This window comes from Triplophysa rosa, linkage group LG2, assembly GCF_024868665.1.
Source record: "Triplophysa rosa linkage group LG2, Trosa_1v2, whole genome shotgun sequence".
Classification (NCBI taxonomy): Eukaryota; Metazoa; Chordata; class Actinopteri; order Cypriniformes; family Nemacheilidae; genus Triplophysa; species Triplophysa rosa.
In genome coordinates, this window is record NC_079891.1 from 18,655,707 (window position 1) to 18,677,921 (window position 22,215).

At 37.5% G+C, this 22,215-nt stretch overlaps 2 protein-coding genes across 2 annotated transcripts; one reads left to right on the forward strand and one right to left on the reverse strand.

Moving 5' to 3' along the window:
- Nucleotides 1–2,230: 2,230 nt before the first annotated feature.
- slc12a9 (solute carrier family 12 member 9) lies at nucleotides 2,231–15,525 on the forward strand. The gene is made up of 14 exons (XM_057325672.1): nucleotides 2,231–2,640; nucleotides 3,167–3,365; nucleotides 3,455–3,589; nucleotides 3,661–3,798; nucleotides 4,074–4,376; nucleotides 4,469–4,576; nucleotides 4,721–4,832; nucleotides 6,852–7,009; nucleotides 8,312–8,394; nucleotides 8,783–8,907; nucleotides 11,731–11,923; nucleotides 12,011–12,185; nucleotides 12,324–12,470; nucleotides 13,082–15,525. The coding sequence occupies exons 2-14, from the start codon at nucleotides 3,170–3,172 to the stop codon at nucleotides 13,918–13,920; spliced, it is 2,712 nt and encodes a 903-aa protein (XP_057181655.1). The 5' UTR covers nucleotides 2,231–2,640; nucleotides 3,167–3,169; the 3' UTR covers nucleotides 13,921–15,525.
- Nucleotides 15,526–16,496: 971 nt separating this feature from the next.
- Nucleotides 16,497–21,440, reverse strand: hsd20b2 (hydroxysteroid (20-beta) dehydrogenase 2). Its single transcript, XM_057325402.1, has 11 exons — nucleotides 21,269–21,440; nucleotides 20,130–20,176; nucleotides 18,215–18,290; nucleotides 17,799–17,909; nucleotides 17,551–17,618; nucleotides 17,422–17,466; nucleotides 17,251–17,285; nucleotides 17,084–17,165; nucleotides 16,933–16,998; nucleotides 16,718–16,867; nucleotides 16,497–16,628 (listed from the first exon to the last, which is right to left on the reverse strand). Exons 1-11 carry the CDS (start codon nucleotides 21,438–21,440, stop codon nucleotides 16,497–16,499), a joined length of 984 nt encoding a protein of 327 aa, XP_057181385.1.
- Between the last annotated feature and the right edge of the window lie 775 nt (nucleotides 21,441–22,215).

Consider the following 22,215-nt stretch of genomic DNA (forward strand, 5'->3'; position numbering starts at 1 on the left):
CTGCATAAACCAGAACAGAAACTTTTCTGTATCAATCCAGCACTTCAGCAGGAATAATCCATTTTAAATTAGCACAGTAGCAGCACAGGCAAAAAAAAGTGCCATTGCTAGATATTAAAAGGAGGCTGAGTATGTATATTTGTATAATGTAGGGGAAATTGTTACTTGGTATTTACATGGCAATTTGCCTCACTGGCTGGTGTTAGTTTTGTTTGACTAAATATTTGGCCCAAACTTCTTAGAAGTATGTGGATTTAGTTTCTTTCACAATATTTGACATAAAAGTCCTTCAATAACGAATCAGAATAATCAAAACACACAGTTAACCCATGGTAGGGCGTCGCTACATCCCTTTTACTGGGGCACGTGCCCAGTATAAGTTTCAAGTTTAAGTTTTAACCATTTAGTTTATTTGTCAGTGTAATCATTTACATTGATAATAGCGGCAAAACAGATCTATATGCAACATAGTAACATAATTCACGCTTGTAAAAGCGACGCAGTCACGCACTTTAACCGATCCGAAAACACAAATTCGTGCCGTTTTATCGCGCAGAAATCTGTGTTCGTGTGCGACTGTGTGTTTCCCTGCAACAACTGCAGCGCGCAAGGGTGACGACACGCGGCTGATGTAGGCTATGAAAACATGAAACTAATTAAAGAAATTAATTTAAAGATTTTATGTTATATTTACCCAACTGGAAAGTTTCTAAGGATTAGATTTAATTTTGAAACAATACAATGTAAATTTTGTAATTTATTTCCAGAAAAAAAATCTTTACTTTTTACTGCAAATTCTAGTGCCTTCATGGGAAAAATTGCAATTATGGTTAAAGGAAAAAAAGGTGGTTGAATTGAGTCTGTCTTTTTATAGATATTATGTATGGAAACTATGAAAAGTCAAAAATGCTTTTTGATTAATAATTTGCTTTTATTAGCAACACATTTTATTCACAAATGTAGGGTTTTTAAATCACTTTGTAGTATTTAAAAAAGATTTAAGACAATACCTAAAAACACTGTCAAAAACAATAATAAAAAATCTGGAATCCAAGTAGATCTAATTGATAAATATAATTTATTATGATATCTTCCCCTATGTATCATCTTTATTTAATACTATGGATGGTTATAATATTGAAGTGGTTATTTTATTTTTATTTATTTTTTGACTGTTTATTTGTTGTATTATATATTTTTTCTTATTATTCTGTGTCTAAGCCCCTTTAAAAATTGATATTTTTTATGTAAATTATATGCCAATTTGTTTTGTAAATTTGTTAAATTGTTATAATTTAAAAAAACATGAGGAAACTAATGTAAGTTTCTAAATAATAGCCAATCGATCATCTTATTCTGACTCGATTATTAAGAGCCCCTGTAGATGGACATCAAAATTTGTTTGTGCAAAGCAGTGAAATGGAAGCAGAAAGGAGAGATAATGAGTTTGAGGGCGGTAAGACCTTATAAACAAACTACTGTACATCCCCAGCCAGTCAGGTCTCAGACATTAGAGGAAAATGTCTCAGGAAAACCTTTGTCAAGTCTGTAAAATTGTATTGTTGCTTAGAAAAACATTTGTGTTCTGTACTTTCAGAAATTAAATTAATATTTAATTTACTAGCTCTAGTTTAGGACATTACATAAAAGTTAGTACCTATGGCTGAGATAACTATGTGCTGTTATAGGCAGTACAGTTTAATGCAGTACAAAAATGAACCAACTTTGTTTGGACTTGCCTGTGAAACCAGAATTATTTTTTTAGATAAAATATGCTCTTTATAGTAGTTGGAGCCATAAAATGACTGGTTTTTTGAAATACTGTAATTATTCATTGTGCAATGAATGCAGATGTGCAAGAAAATTCTCTCTGCTTTCATTATTTCTATACAGTGCATGCAAACGTGTTCATAAAGTTTATGTTTAGTATGTTAAAGATTCTTAAATATTTTTAAATACATAAACGTTTACCTTCCCCAGTATTGTTGCACTGTAGGAATAATGGTTTAAGCAAGGGAAGTTTGTATAGTGCATTTTGTTGCATACTTCTTGCACACAGCATGTTTTTAAGAAAAAAAGTAATTGGGGCCTGTGCCACAGTAGAGCTTTAGGTCTAGCAACGCCCCTGGTTCAACCTGGTCTTTACTTTGTATTATAACAATTCAGCCGTCCTCTTCATAGTCACATGGGCGCTTTCCCTGTCCCGTGACTCTTTTTTTCAAACAGACAGTCAGATGGGCAGTGCATAGCTCTGCAGCACTATGAAACTACACATGTACAGTAGATGACTGGCTAATAGAACTGTAATATAACCGATTTAGATGCGTTTTTATACGTGTTATTCGTACTAAAGCCCACAGGAGACACGGCGCGCGCTCTTTACCGTCCATAACATCCCGGGGGTTTGATCACGAGAGCTGACTCTGCTGACGAAACTTTCTACCTGCGTTTTGTTAAAGAAACCACACCAACTCGACATGATGCTCTGATGGTATCCATTGAACCCGGGATATCCTGCATCCACATTCTCCACACCAGTTTTGTTTCCTTTTGCTTCAGGGTAGTTTCATTCTGAAAGCGGAAGTTACACAAACCGCTGTTTTAGATTGCAGTCGCCGCTGCTGTTTATCATAAGGACAGGTAGGATGTGTATGCTTTCCCCTCTTTGTCCTGTTATTTACCGTTACATGTCATATGAGGATAATGTTACACACGTGTGTTATGATGTTGACTTAAATGTCATCTGTTTTTTTCTCACGGATTTAATATGTGCTGGTTGTAGACAGCTGATTTTGTGTTGTTGTAAGGTATTGGAATGTTTTCTTTGGTGTTACGGTCTTTGTATAAATACTATAATATGATACACAAACACTACACTTAGCAGTGTTTAGATGGACATGTACTTCCGCTTTCAGAAAGATGCGGTTGTTTTTTTAAACGCCCGACGAAATTCAAAACGCAGTCTTAAGATTACCGGCGAATATTTTGTCTTATGTTCAAAAATAAACTAAGGGCAGAATTAGCATTAAAGATATTGAACTGTACACTGAGTTGATTCATGCATTTTCATAACAAATAACAGTCATAATAAATGTGCCTTTGCCATTTTTTTTACTGAACGTAAACACTCGTAAGATATCGAAATTTACAGGTTCCTGTTTTTCAGGCCATGGCGAACGAACACTCCCCTCTTCTTATTCACGGGGTGTATGGCATTATGGGAGATGCTGATGATTCCAGGGGTGGATCAGGAGTGACAGGGCAGGCTTCCCCCAAATCAAACCCCCGCAAACTCAACACCTTCTTTGGAGTCATGGTGCCCACCATCCTGTCCATGTTTAGCATTGTGCTGTTTCTTCGCACAGGTCAGTGACAGAGACAGAAAGCACGAGCGAGAGGAAAAAGACATCAAGAAGATCATTAAACGTGATTCTGATACACGTCTGTGTTGCAGGGTTTGTTGTGGGCCACGCTGGTCTCCTCCATGGTCTCCTCATGCTGTTCGTGGCCTACTTTATCATCTCCTTGACAATCTTGTCCATATGTGCTATTTCTACCAATGGTGCGGTGGAAGGAGGCGGAGCCTATTGTATCCTTTAGCAAGGATGCTAGAAATATGTGGTGAATTATGTTGATGTGTTCTTTAACTCCTTGCTGTAGTCATGATCAGTCGTTCTCTGGGACCGGAGTTTGGAGGTAGTATCGGCCTAATGTTTTACCTGGCTAAGGTGTGTGCATGTGGAGTTTATGTATTAGGACTTGTGGAGGCCATACTTGACATCTTCGGGAAGGATCCAGGTAAGCTTTGGAACTCACTGCAATAAAGAGTTATGCAACACTTTTCACAGAAATATCTTTAGCAATGGTTTCAATGAAAAATTGACTAAACAGTCCATGTGTTTTTGCACTACACGAGTATTCCTTCTGCTTATGTTTATACAACACAACTCGGCAATTCCAGTTATGTTCAGTAAATAGTTTATATTCAGAAATGAATTAGATTAGTAACAAAGGGCTCATACAAGGCCACCTGTACTTTTCCATTAAGCCATTTTTATATCCTCTCTCCCAAGGCTCAACTGTGTCACATGGGCTGCGCGTGTTGCCGCAGGGTTACTGGTACACAGTGTTGTACTCCTCTATAGTGCTGTTGGTGTGTCTGGTGGTGTGTCTGGTGGGTGCTCACATCTACGCCAAAGCCTCTTTTGCCATTCTGCTGGTGGTGACTGTGTCACTGATCTCCATTTTCATCAGCCCTCTGATACTCAAACCACAGCGCTTTAACATCACGCACACATATGGCAATAATCACACCGTCACTGTCAACCCCAGCTACACGGGCTTCAACGGCTCCACGTTAAAGAACAACATTGGACGTAAGATGTCGATTAATGCAGTCATTGGTTGTAATGCAAGCAACTTATAGAAACATAATTTATACAATTTCTCCAAATGTCTTCTTTGATAGCGGGCTACTCTCTGGACTACAGTACCAACACGATGATGTCATTTGCTACTGTATTTGCCATTATGTTCACCAGCTGCACAGGCATCATGGCAGGAGCCAACATGTCGGGTATAAAACCAGAGATGACTACAGTCAACTCACACACTTCTGCTTTTTCATTGTTGATGTATTCGTTTGCCTTATGCAATACTTAAAAGGGCCATATAATAGATGGGTGTCAAAAACACTTCCTTTTTTCCTTCTTTCTTTCAGGTGAGCTGAAGAACCCAAGCGAGTCTATTCCTAAAGGGACCATTATGGCTGTGTCATACACATTTACTGTCTATTTGATCCTATTTTTGATCCTGAGCTGTACCTGTGACAGGTGCTGGTAGTGACAATAAAGTCACACTTTCAACATTTTTACACAGTGCTTTGTTATACAAACCTATATAATATTCTTTTCAATGACATACAAAAGTTAAACACACAAATGACGTGACATTGAGTAAACGATGACACAGATTTAGCCATTTATAGGTGAACCATTCCTTTATAATAAACTACAGTATCTCACAGAACTGAGTGCACCCCTCACATTTTAGTAAATATTTAATTATATCTTTTCATGTGACAACACTGAAGAAATGACACTTTGCTACAATGTAAAGTAGTGAGTGTACAGCTTGTATAACAGTGTAAATTTGCTGTCCACTCAAAATAACTGAACACACATCCATTAATGTCTAAACCGCTGGCAACAAAAGTGAGTACACCCCTAAGTGAAAATGTCCAAATTGGGCCCAAAGTGTCAATATTTTGTGTGGCCACCATTATTTTACAGCACTGCCTTATCCCTCTTGGGCATGGAGTTCACCAGAGCTTCACAGGTTGCCTCTTCCACTCCTCCATGATGACATCACGGAGCTGGTGGATGTTAGAGACCTTGCACTCCTCCACCTTCCGTTTGAGGATGCCCCACAGATGTTCAATAGGGTTTATGTCTTCACCTTTACCCTCAACTTCTTTAGCAAGGCAGTGGTCATCTTGGAGGTGTGTTTGGGGTCGTTATCATGTTGGAATTCTGCCCTGCGGCCCAGTCTCCGAAGGGAGGGGATCATGCTCTGCTTCAGTATGTCACAGTACATGTTGGCATTCATGGTGCCCTCAATGAATTGTAGCTCCCCAGTGCCGGCAGCACTCATGCAGCCCCAGACCATGACACTCCCAACACCATGCTTGACTGTAGGCAAGACACACTTGTCTTTGTACTCCTCACCTGGTTGCTGCTACACACGCTTGACACCATCTGAACCAAATAATTTTATCTTTGTCTCATCAGACCACAGGACATGGTTCCAGTAATCCATGTCCTTAGTCTGCTTGTCTTCAGCAAACTGTTTGCCGGCTTTCTTGTGCATCATCTTTAGAAGAGGCTTCCTTCTGGGACGACAGCCATGCAGACCAATTTGATGCAGTGTGCGGCGTATGGTCTGAGCACAGACAAGCTGACCACCCACCCCTTCAACCTCTGCAGCAATGCTGGCAGCACTCATACATCTATTTCCCTAAGACAACCTCTGGATATGACGCTGAGCACGTGCACTCAACTTCTTTGGTCGACCATGGCGAGGCCTGTCCTGAGTGGAACCTGTCCTGTTAAACCACTCTATAGTCTTGGCCACCGTGCTGCAGCTCAATTTCAGGGTATTGGCAATCTTCTTATAGCCTAGGCCATATTTATGTAGAGCAACAATTCTTTTTTTCAGATCCTCAGAGAGTTCTTTGCCATGAGGTGCAATGTTGAACTTCCAGTGACCAGTATGAGAGAGTGAGAGCGATAACACCAAATTTAACACACCTGCTCCCCATTCACACCTGAGACATTAGGCTTGTTCGACTTGATGCGGAGCCGCAAGATCCGACAGGCAGATGACATCAAAGTACCGCGAAAGCCATTCAAAAAACCATAAAATGTTTGGTTTCTAATCGCTCTCGCAGTCATCCACCTGTCGGATCTTGTGGCGCCGCATCAAGTCGAACAAGCCTCTTGTAACACTCACGAATCACATGACACCGGGGAGGGAAAATGGCTGATTGGGCCCAATTTGGACATTTTCACTTAGGGGTGTACTCACTTTTGTTGCCAGCGGTTTAGACATTAATGGCTGTGTGTTGAGTTGATTTGAGGGGACAGCAAATTTACACAGTTATACAAGCTGTACACTCACTACTTTAAATTGTAGCAAAGTGTCATTTCTTCAGTGTTGTCACATGAAAAGATATAATAAAATATTTACAAAAATGTGAGGGGTGTACTCACTTCTGTGAGATACTGTATGTGTTTTGTTCATGTCCCTCTTATTCCTCTTCTCTTTTCTTTCTCTCATATTTTCTCTCTCAGGCTATTGTTAATCAATGATTATGCAGTGTTTCAGCGTGTGAATGTATGGCCTCCACTCGTGACGATTGGGGTGTACTGTGCGTCTCTCTCTGCTGCCATGTGCTCTATGATAGGAGCCTCTCGAATCCTCCATGCTCTTGCTCTGGACCAGCTGTTTGGTAAGTGTGCATTGTTTTGGTGTATTTCTTGGTTTAATTAAATGGATAGTTTACCCAAAAATGAAAATTCTGTCATAATATACTGTTATTTCAAACCTGTATGAATATCTTCTGGAAAACACAAAAGAAGATATTTTGAAGAATGTTTGTAATCAAAATAACAACGGTAACTATTCACTTCTATTGTATAGACACAAAACCAATGCAAGTCGATGGTTACGGCTGTTGTTTGTTTACCAACCTTCTTCAAAATATCTTCTTTTGTGTTCTGTGGAAGAAAGTAATTCATACAGGTTTGAAATGACAAGAGGATGAGTAAATGATGACAGATTTGCAATTTTGGTTGAACTATCCCTTCATGGTTCATATGTATTGCACAGAAATAAGTTATTTAAAAAATATTGTTATTATTGCCACAAAAGGAAGGATATTCAAATGTTTGGAGAACAAACTAATAAGAAATTCCTGAAGGACATTTAAACGTGCAGTATGGTTCCCGAAAGTGTAAGATTAGTGACGATTTTGCAGTGTAACTTACTTTTTGTCACATTTTCTAGGCTGACAGTTTTATGGTGTGAGAGGTCATAAGTTCTGTGCAAAAGGTAAAAGGGACATATCTAAAGACCCTTGACACAAACTTTCTCCCATCGATATTCTTCTGAAATCAAGCTTTTTATCACATTTGCATTTATGAGGCAAATCAACACCATTCCTTTTACATGTTTTTTTTTAATTAAATAATGGGGAAATTGTCACTGTTGATAATATGTTTTGATCGCTGTTTTTCACGACAATCACAGCTAATGATTTGTGTCACACATTTTTATAATGACAATTACACAATTTGTGATTGAAAGTTAAATGCAGAAGTTAGAACCAATGCAGTTAAAAATACCCATACATATTTACCCAAAAGATTTTTAGCACGAGATGCAAAATATTGTTTAATAGTTTATTTTAATGTCACAAATTTTTCATGCCGGCAGCTCAGTCTGTGGCCATTTGAAATCATCTGTCATCCTTGCACAAAACCACATTCCATCAATGTTTAGAATGTACTTGTAACTATGTAACTTTTGTCAATGAAGTTGTCTTTAATTGATGTTGCGCCTCACAATGACTCACAATGTAACTTAAAAAAGTTACAGTATTTGACTACCAGTATAATGATGTTTAACCGCTTTGAGTTTGATAAGTTTTGATATTTGTTGCAAAGCCGCTAGTGCAGGCAGTAGAGAAACAATAGTACAGAAATAAGGAAAATATTATTCCTAACACGATATAGGTGGTGCGATCTTTCAGGTTTGCCTTTGGCTCCAGCTGCAGTCACCTCTAGCTCTGGGAACCCTTGGGTCTCTGTGCTCTATACCTGGGGCCTGGTGCAGGTACAGAAAGCTATGTGCATTTTAGATGTCATTTTTGTAGATTTAAAGGGACTGTTCACCCCAAAATAAAAAAATCTGTCATCATTTACTCACCCTCAGGTTGTCCCAAACCTATATACAGTTCTTTGTTCTACTGAACACAACCAAACGGATCCCATCCCCCATTTATTGCTATAGTAGGGAAAATAAATACTGTGGGAGTCAATGTCCGGTTGGTTACTGACATTCTTCCAAATATCTTCCTTTGTGTTTAGCAGAACAAAGAAATGTATATAGGTTTGTAACAATCTGAGGGTGAGTAAATGGTTACAGAATTTTCATTTTTGGGTGAACTATCCTTTTAATATAAAGCTCATGCATGTTAATCGATTTTGTGTGTGTGTTGTAGTGTACTTTGTTTGCGGGACAGCTGAATGTGATTGCTGGCATTGTGACAGTGTTTTACCTGCTGGCGTATGCTGCGGTGGATTTGGCTTGTTTGGCTCTGGAATGGGCCTCTGCTCCAAACTTCAGGTACCGCTCAAACTCTATGGAGCGAAAATTGTGCCTAAACTTAACAAACAAATCCAGCGTTTTGCAAACAAACGCAACCTTTTATGCAAAAGAAATAAACTCTGAAACAAACAGAAAGCGTTTTACAAATACATAATGCAATTCGAGAGAAAATGCAAAGGTGTACCATATAAATGTACTGTGTTTAAGTCTCACCTTTTTATGAGATTCTCTCATGATTTTCTCACAAATGTTAACGTGCAGATTTTCTCACAAATGTGTACCGTGCAGATTTTCTCACAAATGTGTACGTGCAGATTTTCTCACAAATGCATGTGCAACTTCCTCTTACAAAACAGACAGGTGGTGCTATTGGGAATTTGACACTAGTTTCTATAGGAAGAAGCCATGAATACATACCTTGCTGCCACCCCCTGAAATGAAATCATTCATAAGTTTCATTCAGTTAGTCTCATGAAATTTATTGAAACTCGTTAATAATAATCAGTTGCTGTTCTTAATAATAAATAATGAATTATGCATTGGTTTTAATATACAAATAACGTACAACAAACTGGATGCATTTACAATGTTGTCACCCCTCCACCCCATCTCATTCTCTCGTTCTTGTTTCCAACTGTTTACATTCACAAAACACACTACTTTTACAAGGATACTTTCTTATAAGGGAATTTTGACATCATTTTGTGTTTATATCAGGGCCGGCACTAGCATGGGCAGGGGTGGGCTGAACCCACCTAAACGTCTGTCTTGCCCACCCAATGAGAATCAAAAAATAACACCAAAAATTGTTGTATTTTCTATTGGCTGAAAGCAACGTCACTCTTCACTTCACTGCTCTGGCTTTAGTTTGTAACAGAGAAGCATGCTACATGCTACAGTGGAAGCAAAATACTGTGCAAAGGAATTTTAGACGCAATGCACATATGTAAAATTAAGCATGTAAAATTAATTGTGCAGTAAAATCAGATTAATTTATCCGTTTTTGCGGTCTTATTTTGTGCTGTTAACAAACAGCTATTATTTGCTTGCAATATATAGGCTAGATTTTAACCTATTGACTTTCAGTAATGACTGAAAGCTCTATCTTCCGAAGCTCCCGCTTCAGAAATAAATCTGTGTCTCTCCATCTCAAACACCCCAATTCACGCTGCAGGTGGTAGCGAAACAATGTGCAAAATAGTTTAGTTTAGGCGCGATGCACACTCACGATACCACATAAAAAACAGCAGACACGATGTAAAGTTCATTGTGCAGTGTAATAAGATTAATTCATTCAATTCATTAAACGAAATTAAACAGAAATCAGTGATCGTTCAGTGATGGGGAATGTTCTTAGCCCGCTTTCTTTTGTAGGCTTCTATTTATGTCCAGTTTACATAACCGCTTTATTTAATGTGCAAAACATCAATGAAATTACTATATAATTTATACACAATTACTATATAAAAGGCAATAATCAACAAGAATTATTTTTTGTTTTAAACTCGCAGTCTTCTGTAATGAATGCCTGTTTGTTATATTTATAACATCATAAATCATTTAAATCCTGCATGTATTGCAGTCATATACTGCAGTGTTTGTTGAATTCCAACAAAAGCAAACATCAAGAGTGACTGAGAGCATGATAATAAACTAATTTAAAAAAATCTGGGTTATTTCATAAAACTCTTTTTTTTACCTTTTCTAACATGTACAAACATTAGTTTTGTGTTGCTTAAAAATAAATATGAACTTGTTTTTTGTGGTGTTTCTGTTTTAAAATACAGATCATCTTTTCTGTTGTTTTGACCGGTTTTCTCCAGTTCATTTTCTCATAAATAAAAAGAAATTATATGAAATTTGGGAGAAATGTTGTCAGAAGTTCACAGAAATAAACAAAAATGATCATTTTACCAAAACACATTCTTATCAGAAAAAAAGGAAGATACTTTTGAAATGGACTCTTAATTTTGTCTGCAGCTATACTGTCTGTGTGGTTGGGGTATATTCCCACCCAGGATATCTGTTAGTCCACCCTTCTGCACCTGGCAGGAACCGGGCCTGGTTTTTATGTCAATTTTTTTGTAAGATTTTAGTATTTTGCGCGCTTTCTGAGATGCGACTCGGTTTTTAGTAATTTTTCTGCATGAAAGTTGCATTGATACATATGTTTGACTTTTATCCATAGCAACTCAAAGATAAAAAGTATTTAACATTATGTCAAACACTATGGCATTAAAGTAGAGAGTTTTCTAGGCTATAAAAGATGAAAAAGCATATAAATCGTTGTGGCAGTTGTTTCAGTCAGTCGTCTACACTGTTTGGTTGCCATATGCCTATTTAGGTTTAAAATGAATGCTGCTATTTTTTTGGCTATTTCAAGCTAATTGGGCAATTTTTGCAATAAAACAAACCAGCACAAAAAAACTGTAATATAAATGTAAGTCAAACATTTGAACTATCTGCTGTTTTGGGAGAAGTTGCATAACTTCTGCACGTTAACATTTGTGAGAAAATCAAGCTGAGAGAATCTCATAAAAAGGTGAGACTTAAACACAGTACATTTATATGGTACACCTTTGCATTTTCTCTCGAATTGCATTACGTATTTGTAAAACGCTTTCTGTTTGTTTCAGAGTTTATTTCTTTTGCATAAAAGGTTGCGTTTGTTTGCAAAACGCTGGATTTGTTTGTTAAGTTTAGGCACAATTTTCGCTCCATAAAACTCCACTAAAACCTCCAGAAATCTCTTCTCTGCATTGGTCCGCTGTATCTAAATGTAAACGATGTATCTTTACATTTTCATTAAAACTGTCTTCTCTTTTTCTTTTCTCTTTCCAGGCCAACATTTCAGTTATTCTCTTGGCACACATGTTTGTTAGGTATTGTAAGCTGTGTGGTGATGATGTTTGTGATAAACCCAGTCTATTCCTCAGCCAGTATCGTACTGCTGCTGCTCCTCCTGCTATTCCTGCACTACCGCTCACCCACCAGCAGCTGGGGCTACATCAGCCAAGCACTCATCTTTCACCAGGTACCTACTGTACAGTATATACAAACACACAGACATAAACATGCATATGCACCAAACTTAATGAGACGATCTCTGGCCTCCTCTCAGGTGAGGAAGTATCTTCTCATGTTAGACTCCCGTAAGGATCATGTGAAGTTCTGGCGGCCACAGGTCTTGCTGATGGTGGCAAACCCTCGGTCCTCCTGTCAGCTCATCTGCTTTGTCAACCAGTTGAAAAAAGGAGGACTGTTTGTCCTGGGCCATGTGCAGATTGGAGATCTGGGTAGGATAAAGGGGTAGTGTTTATGTTTTTGATATTAAAGCTTCCCTGATAAAAATTCTGTCATTTATTACCAACCTAATATTGTTGAAAGCAAAGAACAAATTTTACATGTCCAAATCAATCTAAATTCTCTTGCAGACTTATTGCCGGCAGACCCGGTGCAGCCGCAGTATAATTTCTGGCTGAGTCTGGTGGATAAATTGGGTGTGAAGGCCTTTGTGGATCTAACTCTCTCTCCATCTGTCAGGCAGGGCACTCAACACCTGCTCCGCATCACTGGGTTGGGTGAGACATTTCCTTACCATCTTAACTTTAGAGCTTCAAGCAATAAGGGAGTTTCTTTTAGACATTTGGCAGATCTGGTATAGTGCAGTGTATTAAACATCACCCATATGTTCAAACCTATGAGAACATCATTCATATCGTTCATATCTCAAAAACACTGTATGTATAATCTAAATGAAAATATTGTATATTATAATATTGTGAGATATATATATATAATAAAAATACAACACATTAACATATATATAAATATTATAGTCAGTATTAGAAATTTTGCCCCAGAAATTTAATTAAATAAAACAAAATTAATAACTGAAAAAAAAAGACAAAAGCATAACAAAAATGGTCAAATATAAACAATATATAAAAATATAAACAATAACAGGTCATTCAAAATATTAATAAAACTATAAACAAAACTATAATAACTCTGATTTATATTTAATAAAGTACTGGTTTTAAATTCTTTAATGGAATTCGTCTCCTTTTGACGCATGCATTCTTGAGTTTTGCTGAAAATTATGAGCAGCTTATATAACCTACTATTTGTGTCTATCTTGTATGTATTTCTTACCCTGACAATCTTTTTCTACTTCTTTTCTCTGCTGCAGGAGGTATGAAGCCTAATACCCTGGTTTTGGGTTTCTATGACAACTCTTACCCAGAGGACTACTTCTTACAGGACCCCGTCTTCTGCGAGGGTGATCGGGGTGAGGGGGATAATTTTGGGGTGGATCTGCCATCTCTACAGGCTTATTTTACACCTGTACGGCATGCCGAGAGCCCTCGGTCCCTTCAGCCCGAGGAGTATGTGAGCATCATCCGCGATGCCATAAAAATGGGAAAGAATGTTTGTTTGGGTCGATACTTTTACCAACTGCCACCTGAAAGCAAAGGCAAAACATTCATAAGAGGAGGTGACAGCGTGAAAACCATCGACGTGTGGCCGTCAAACCTACTCTGTCCAGGCAGTGCCAGTTACGCAGATGTGTGTAGTCTTTTCTTGCTTCAGATGGCGTGTGTATTGAACATGGCCAGCTGGTGGCGCTCTGCAAGGTTGCGTATATTCCTCTGTGTGGAGTCCCAGTCAGAGGACCAGGGTTGGCTAGCTAAAGAGGAGCAGTTTAGAGACTTGCTGGGAAAGCTGAGGATTCGTGCTGCTATTAAAATCGTGACGAGGGATAATGTGTCGTGCACCCTTGGAGAGGCCAATCCAGAGAGACAAAATGTAGAAATAAAAGCAGTGCCGGAAGACTTCCTGCGTGCTGTGAATGCCCTGCTAAAAGAGCATAGTTCTACAGCAGCGGTGCGCTTCCTGTATTTGCCACACCCTCCTTCCATTGCTGACCAATCACAGCAGTACCTGACACAGCTGGACGCTATTACACAAGAACTGGGCCCAACTCTTTTGATTCATGGAGTGACACCAGTTACATGTACTGAGCTATGAGAACTGTCTATGTAAGGAGAACAGAGAAACATCAGAATTGCAACTGTATTTGATCCCTTTTCATTTTTAACTTGAATAAATAGCAGTAATTGTGAAGACAATGTTAATATGTTAATTTGTTACTGATGATGATATTGTGTTATTAAGTTGTGATTTGTTTCCTCTGTTTGCTTTTCTTAACCGCAAGGTCAGTGATAGTGGGAAGCGATTGTTTGATATAAATTTCAATAGCAAATTTTGTTCATTCAAGTGTCTGACGACCTCCGTTATCCGTGATCTGTTTTTGTGTGCAAGAGACATTGTATGGGTGCTGTGTGGACTTTATTTGGAAAAAAATTCTCTTAAATGAATGTTTATTAACTTTTTGTTTGCTTTTTGTAGTCTTGTCAGATAAGTGTGGTGACCATACGGGGAGTATTGTTAATAATTTCTGCGGACCATTCAACCCCATTGTGACCCAGTTAGAACTTGCGGGGTCAACGAGGAACCATCACAGTTTTGGGTCGTTTAAGCGATAGTTCCCCCAAAATGAAAATTCATCATTTCTCATCCTCTTGTGATATCAAACCCAGAACACAACACAAAATAACACAAAAGAAGATATTTTGAGGAATGTGGGTAACCGAACAACAGCTGTACCTATTAATTTCTATTGTATGGACACAAAACCAATGGGTAACAAATTTGTTTTTTAACATTCTACAGGTTTGAAATGACTAGGGTGAGTAAATGATAACATAATTAAATTTTTGGGTTATCTATCCCTTTAATGCTGCTCTCAACTTCATGATGAAAGCGCTTGTGTTGCACAGTACGCTCAAAGTGTATTTATTGTCTGTTTGGTAGCTTTAAAAAGATATTATTATTATGTCCTTGTGTGTGAGAGATGCAATTACAGTGGAATGATTTAAAGTTGTATTTGAGGGTCCAGTTAGTGATAGTGTTGAAGTTGAACAAATAAAAGCTGTTTGTGTTGATGGTTGCCTTTGCTAGGCTGAAGGCCGAGCCTAAAGCTTCGGACCTGAATCAGATTGGCCACGGTATAAAAACATGACGAACATAGAAGTGCCTTTTCTGTTGTGTCTGTGTTGGTCTTTGTAAAGTTTAAAGGGATACCAGCTTAAATACTTGATTATTTTGCTCTTAGATTGAAAGTGTGTCTGTTGGGTGAGCCTTTGTTAAAAAGTTACCAAAGTTAAAGTGAGCTGAAGCCTAAGAAGAGAAGGTCAGACCTTTGTAAGGTTTTTAGATCGTATCACAGAAGTAGTGGGTGTCTAACGCTGAATAATAGTAGTGTACAAGCCATTGCATTCTGTGATTTTATTAGTTTGCAATTTTTACAGTGCTTGGAATTGCATTATGCACAACGATACTTTACATAGTAGAGTTTTCCCAGAATATCTAGAAATCCTAGATTTGTTGTGGTTTATCATTAGTATTAGTATAGCTAAATTATACATCAATATACATAAAGCATTACTGTATTCAAGACGGTGATAGATGGGCTGTACACTTCATGATCCTGGACAGAACATTTAGGTTAACAGATTGTCTGAATCGTATGACTCATAAAGTATGTAAACAAAATACAAAGTCATTAAACTAAATATTAAATATCTTTTTCCTTCATTGCCTTTTTTTAAACTGATGTTAACATGACCTTCTGTCACTTTAAAGCATTCCTCATATCACATTATGCAAAAGCAATAAATACATTATACATGTAAAAGACAAACAAACATTATTAAAAATATCATTTTTTTACATTTCTGGGAACTGAATGCAGAAATAACAATAGCAGATAAATGGCAAAGCTAGTGTCAAAGCGAATGTTTTTTCATCATTTCAATCAATTAATGTTACAATTGACATATTGCACTTACAAAAAAAGGTTATTGATATATTCATTGGGTGGGGAAAGTTGTGGAGTGACTAAACTACACTGCATTTTGACTAGATTTATGAACATTAGACATATTAAAGGTGCTACGTGTAAAATGATCTATTGACAGAAATGCAATATAATATACAAAACTAACTATCTTCAGATGTGTATGAAGAGCTTACATAATGAAGCATTATGTTTTTATAACCTTAGAATGAGCTATTTCTATCTACATACACCACGGGTTCCCTTGCATGGAATTCACCATGTTGTTTCTACAGTAGCCCTAAACGGACAAACTGCTCTATAGAGCGCATTTCGTAAACACAAAGAGGTGAAAACGTGACGACATCTTAGTTCTGTGTCGGCCACTGTAGTGCTTTAAAAGGGAGGGATGGCGGTGGAGTGAGCCGTTGGTTGCAATTTTCCACCTCACCGCTAGATGCCACTAAATTTCATACACTGGACCTTTAAAAGAAAAAGTTTGACTCTGATAAAGCAGAAATACATCATCAAACTTTTTAAAGGGTCTATAGTCTTAGACTTTAAAACCGGGCACAAAGACGAGGATAAATACTGCTGAGTCTGTGTATGCTTTTATTTTGTACACCACATCATGTGTGTGTGTCTGTATTTGTATATCTAACCGTGTTATTTGTATGTTCACTACAGTGCACACAGCGTGATTTGGTCAGTCCTGTTTGTTGTTTGCCATCCTCTCTCTAATTTGCGGTTCCATCTTGTGAGCCAATCTTGCCATCCGTTGTACACAGAAGGAAGAGAGACGCAGCCAGTCCGGAAAAAAAATGGACAGAGCAATGTTCTGAAAAAAAGATGGTAAGTTCTATGTTTTATGATATGATCAGATATAAAAACAATTAAAAGGGCTGAAAGAATTTTTTGTAATCTTACCTGTAGTGCATGAGTTACACATCCACTTGTGTAAGATGTGTAACCTACAGTGTTCAGAGCATCTCTAGCAAAAGAAGCAGCACTTTTCACCAGAGGATTCACAGGAACATTATGGGTCATATTAGTAGAGACCACAAACGGAGCGACACACTGGAAAACAGACGAGAATGTCAAGGTTCTGTAAGTTGTGTACAAGGTGTTTACATTAAACTTACTTGAACAGTGATTCCTTGTGATCTGTATTCTGCACTCAGACTGCGAGAGAAATATGTTACAAATATCTAGGTACAAAGAAGAGGCAAGGTTTTGTCACCGGGTTGCTTCTGTTGTCTTTAGTATGGGTCTTGCATTTGGTTTGTGTTGTACCTTAGTGGCAGAATATATGGAGAGCATTGGCTGGGGTTGAGAGGCGGCCTCTGATGATATGTTTATAATGAGACCTTTTCCTCTGGAAGTAAACAAAGACACATGCACTTACACCACGGATACAGCTTTCTCTAAACAGATACGATCGGAACTGGCTGCAAGTTTACCTTTTAACCATGCAAGGCAAAATGAGTCTGCTCATCTACAAAACAACAACATCATCATGAACATTAATGTTGTTTTTACTGCCAGTCTCTATCAATGCAATCACAGACCACACTGCATTTTGTCTAAAATGTTATTCATGTAATATCAGTTGACCATACAGGTAGTTTTACCTGAGTGACAGAGAGTATGTTGCAATTTATCACCTGTGTGATTCTCTGGAGAGAGGAAAAAGATCAAAATGTAATACACTTTTACAGTACATTCATGAACTACAACAACAAGATTAGAAAGTGTCAAACCTGTTCTGGGTCAGGAACATCCAGAAAATTTGCCAGAATTCCTGTATAGTTCATACCTACGTTGTTTACTTTGGAGAGAAATACAGTATAAGAATTAATATATTTTAGAAGCCTCTCTCTTGCTCTCTCTCAAGAGGGGTCTATATTCAGTAAAAACAAATATAAAAAGATTTATTCTTTTGCGGCTTAAAAAAACTCAAGTCGTTCTTTTACAACATTTTACACATGATTCAAGATTGTATCCCTACCCAGAATTCCAATCTCCAGGCCCTCCAGCTGCTGTGTCATGGCTGAGTAGATGGAATGACCCTCTGTAAAGTCTGCCTGAATCACACGAGTCTGACGCCTGAACTGAGACTCTAAAACAAACACATGCAAAGTTATGTGTAGAGAAAAAGTACTCCACATTAAAAAATTAATCCACATTAATTTGCAATGTCTACACACAATCAAAATACATGTGTTTTTTTTCTGATAAAACGTTACATATTTGCAAATGTAATTCATGACAGTATCATTTACAACAGGGATATAAATAATCAGATCACTTCACAGTCATCAGAAGAAGGTCATTTGTTGGTATTTTATGTTTTTTTTCCTCTCATGTAATGACAGATTTTTTAAGAAGCTACATTTTACTCCATTTCTTCTTTTGGTAACTCACCTATGTCCTTGGCAACAAAGTGAAGCTTTTTCACTGAGCGACTGATCAGAACAAGATCTAAGCCACGCTTGGCAAGCTAAGATACAAATACACACACACACAAACAAACAAACACATTAAAATACACTCTGGTTGGACGAATATGTATTTATATATGGAACAAATAATCTAAATATAGAAGTAAATATAGAGATTATGGTCATCCGTTTAAAACCTCAAATTTTAAGTGTTCTGAACGGGAGTCAATCATATAGGAGTCATTCATGGAAGCACAGTCTGACTTTATGTGAAACAGCAAAGCATTACAATAAGTCAATTTAAATGCAAACTCTCTTCACTATTCTTATTTGATGACTTGTATGGAGTTTGGTGAAATGGTTTCACCAGCCAGCGCAACACTTTGTATAGATATCCTCTCACTAAACAGGCTAACTTTCCTTTTCCTTTGCCGAGGACAAGAACAACATACTGTGTCAAGCCTCTGGATTTAAATCTGATAAACCTCTTAACCACATCCATGCAGATTTTGGGAAACAGAAATTACTGGTGTGTCTGGATCCTTTAAGATATCTTTGTGATGATTCCCTGACTAGTTGATTATGGCAATACTCCAATATTGTCAAACTCTGCACAAAAATGGCATGTTAATGAGAAATTGAAATGTCTTAAAGCAAAGGTTGAGGCTGTAAGGGTAAAGGTGATCGGGAGAAGCCCGAAGCCCTGTGGGGAGTTCATTGTATTGGATGAACCACCCGCTGCCCCAATGAAGGAATCCAGCAGCATGGCGAAGGTTTAAGTGCACTCGGTCTTTTCAGACGCTTTGTTTTATTGTTTTGACGTTACACAATTTTATCTGACTCCAAAAGATAAAAACCTCAATATTTGTAATAAGATATGATTTGATTATTATTGTATTGACTACTTGAACATCCAAGTTGATGTTTCTTAAGATTTTTATATTAAGATTTATATTATCTCCTATTTTATATTAATAATTAATTCATTAATCAATTTGCACATACAAATAATCTTACAACAACTCTGGATCAATTTAAATAAAATGTATTTCCAATTACTATGTATTTGTCAGGTAATAAAAACATGTCAAACAAGCCAATCATAAAAGTAAAACCTACAGCCAATTAAATACAGACATGATATAAGGATGATAAGATCAGAATTGCATACCTGACAAGAGAAATACATAATGCTACATGTCCAAAGGAACATACAGCACTATGGAGTCCATCTCAGTAAGAATCCCCCTGAACATTTTGCCAACTTCCCTTAAATACCCAGACCAAAATACCGTTCCTGCACACAACAACAATTGACATGGTTGTCCTGGATCTGATCAGGCCACAAAAGGGCATTTTCATGAAGACACACCTTCAACTATGAGCAGAATATCTTTAAACCTTCAAACCTATGTTATGATCTGTTCTACTGCTGTGGAAATGAGACCATTGTACCAATCACACTGAGACATTTTAAATGATATCAAACATGCATATGAAGATTCTTTGTTCATACTGTATAAGATATGATTTTTGTCAAATCCAGTTCACAAGTGAGCTTTGAAGTGCTCTGAGTTGAGATGGAGAGGGAGAGAAGAGAACAGATGAGAAAGTGTGCAATCATCATTCATTGTTGTATGCTGTCTGATGGAGATGCAAACCCTGTGGGGAGTTCATTGGATGTATTGGATGAAGTTCTGTGTTTCTCAGGATGTGGTGCGGACATCTTGGCACCAGCCATACAAGGCCAAACCCCAAAAGCAAATGTTAGAAGAGGAATCCTGTAAATGCATCCCTAAATGATTTCTACTCTATTTCTATACTATTTCAGTCTCAAAACAAATGACACCCACTACGCTTTTTTAAATAAGGGAGTTTGAGGCAAATAATTCACTGACCTCGTCGGCATATGCTCGACCGATCCCTGATGTAGCTCCAGTCACAACTGTGAAAACAAAGTTGAGCAAAGTCTATATACATTTCAAATATTAACCCATTTTTATCCGTCCTGCATTCACTTTACACAGTGTAACTGTTTTACAGTACTTTGTTTATAGTTTATAGGCTATTTGATTACGAGAAAATGTTTGACAAGTCAGCATTTATAGAGTTTCTGGCTGTGCTGAGTAGAAGAGTACTGTACAACCGATGGAACACAACACCCCTGCAGAAAATGAAGCAAAGCAGGTCACCAGCATGTTGTGTTTAGGACACTATGTTGGTGTAGCCTACCTTCCCTCCAGGCTGCTTAACCACAAACATCTGTCCTGCTCCAGTAAGATCCTGCTGGATCACTTGCCAGTTATCAAGACCCCCTATGGTACGCCAGCTAATCATCAAGGCTACACCAGAATATAAGCAGTATAAACTGGCCAGGACCAGCATGAAATTCTTGCTGGTTATAGTTGCTTCTATCAACAGAGTTGACATCAATTGTCATTTTCCAAGTAACACAAAAGTAACATGAGCTGAAAAGTTGACTTTTCTTATATAAAAATGAGTGCTGTTTCCTCCTGGACTTAAGTACTGCTGATCAACAAAATTTATATGAGTAAATTGGTTTAGGCAACTCAAGCAAGGAAATGTGTTGTATAATGTAGTAAGTATACAGAAATATGAAATGGAAAGTTCACCCAAAAATGAAAATTCTGCCATTATTTACCCTCATCGAACAACTTTTTAGTGAGGGTACTAACATTCTTCAAAATATCTTATTTTGTGCTCTGCAGAAGAAAGAAAGTCATACAGGTTTGAAATGACCAGAGTGTGTGTAAATAATGACAGAATTTTCATCTCTTTAACTTAATATTGGGTTTTAAAGAGTTTGTCAAAACTTTGCAGATGCTGGGCATTAAATAGATTATTTGTGAAACCATGCACATACGTTTAGCATTTAGTTAACAAATAAAAAATAACTGTTTATTCCAGACTATATCATTTTACAATAAAAATTTTATTCTAAAAAATAAATAGTTTGATTATTATACAATAATGACAAAGGAAACACAGTCTAGGAATTAAGATATTTCTGTCTTACCGGCCCACTGCCCATATGCCTTCAGGTCTGTTTGCCAGATTTCGGACATCACGTACACTATGAATCCATGCCAACACTGCCACGACCACCTCAGCAGGTAATATAGCACCGTAATAGAACCAATACAACATAATGCCGATGAAGACCAGCTGCACTCTGCAATGTCTCCCATGGTACTTTTTACCTCTACTTATTTTTTTCACACAAACAATTAGGATACGAATGACTTCCTTCTGGTATGCTGTGAAGTTGAAAAACCCCACTATCATATTGACGCCCCTCCCATCGTTCCCAGGAGTCTTCTCTCATTGGTAGGTAGTGTAGAAGAGAACAACGTATCCACCGCCTCCAAACACACGAGGTGTCTTCTCTTATCAAAAGCATTCAAAATCGCTCTTGCAAGTCGCTCTCGCAAGTCACTTTGATGATTTAATATTCTACACATTTTTTTATGTATCATCTTTGTTGAGGGTGATTATTGGAATATAAATAAAAATAGGCATATCTGTCAATTAGGTGTAAGACTCGACATCCCGACCTCCCATTCATGTTCTACACAGTTATCATTACATCCTGTTTGAACAATGCATTTCTGTACAAAATAGAAACAATCCTTGATTGTGTACTAGCCTTACAGATATCCAATCACAGACATACACAAAATAATCTCGAATGCACGTTTTCGACTGATAACTGGTGAGTTTTTAATTTTTTAAATTTATTTATTGCCACAGATACAATACAACAGTGCTACATCACATTGCCAGAGATAAAGAAAGAAAAGAAAGAGAAACAATACAGAAAAATGTCACTAAATGAAGTTAAGTGCTTTTAAACTATTACATGTTTTCAGAGCTTTTTTGTTATCCATTTGTTCCAATGTCATGACATATATTTTACAATCATTGATAAAATGTGAAATGTTTGGTTTACATAAGGCCCACTTC

Bases quoted from the DNA above. Each gene is read 5' to 3' on its own strand.
- hsd20b2 (XM_057325402.1), bottom strand. From the start codon at position 21,440: ATGGGAGACATTGCAGAGTGCAGCTGGTCTTCATCGGCATTATGTTGT. The intron at 17,619-17,798 runs GTAGGGATACAA...TTCTCTCCAAAG, and splicing joins CCTGGAGATTGGAATTCTGG to TAAACAACGTAGGTATGAAC. The intron at 17,166-17,250 runs GTAAACTTGCAG...GTTTACTTCCAG, and splicing joins TTGCCTTGCATGGTTAAAAG to AGGAAAAGGTCTCATTATAA.
- slc12a9 (XM_057325672.1), top strand. From the start codon at position 3,170: ATGGCGAACGAACACTCCCCTCTTCTTATTCACGGGGTGTATGGCATT. The intron at 4,377-4,468 runs GTAAGATGTCGA...CTTCTTTGATAG, and splicing joins GTTAAAGAACAACATTGGAC to CGGGCTACTCTCTGGACTAC. The intron at 12,471-13,081 runs GTGAGACATTTC...TCTCTGCTGCAG, and splicing joins GCTCCGCATCACTGGGTTGG to GAGGTATGAAGCCTAATACC.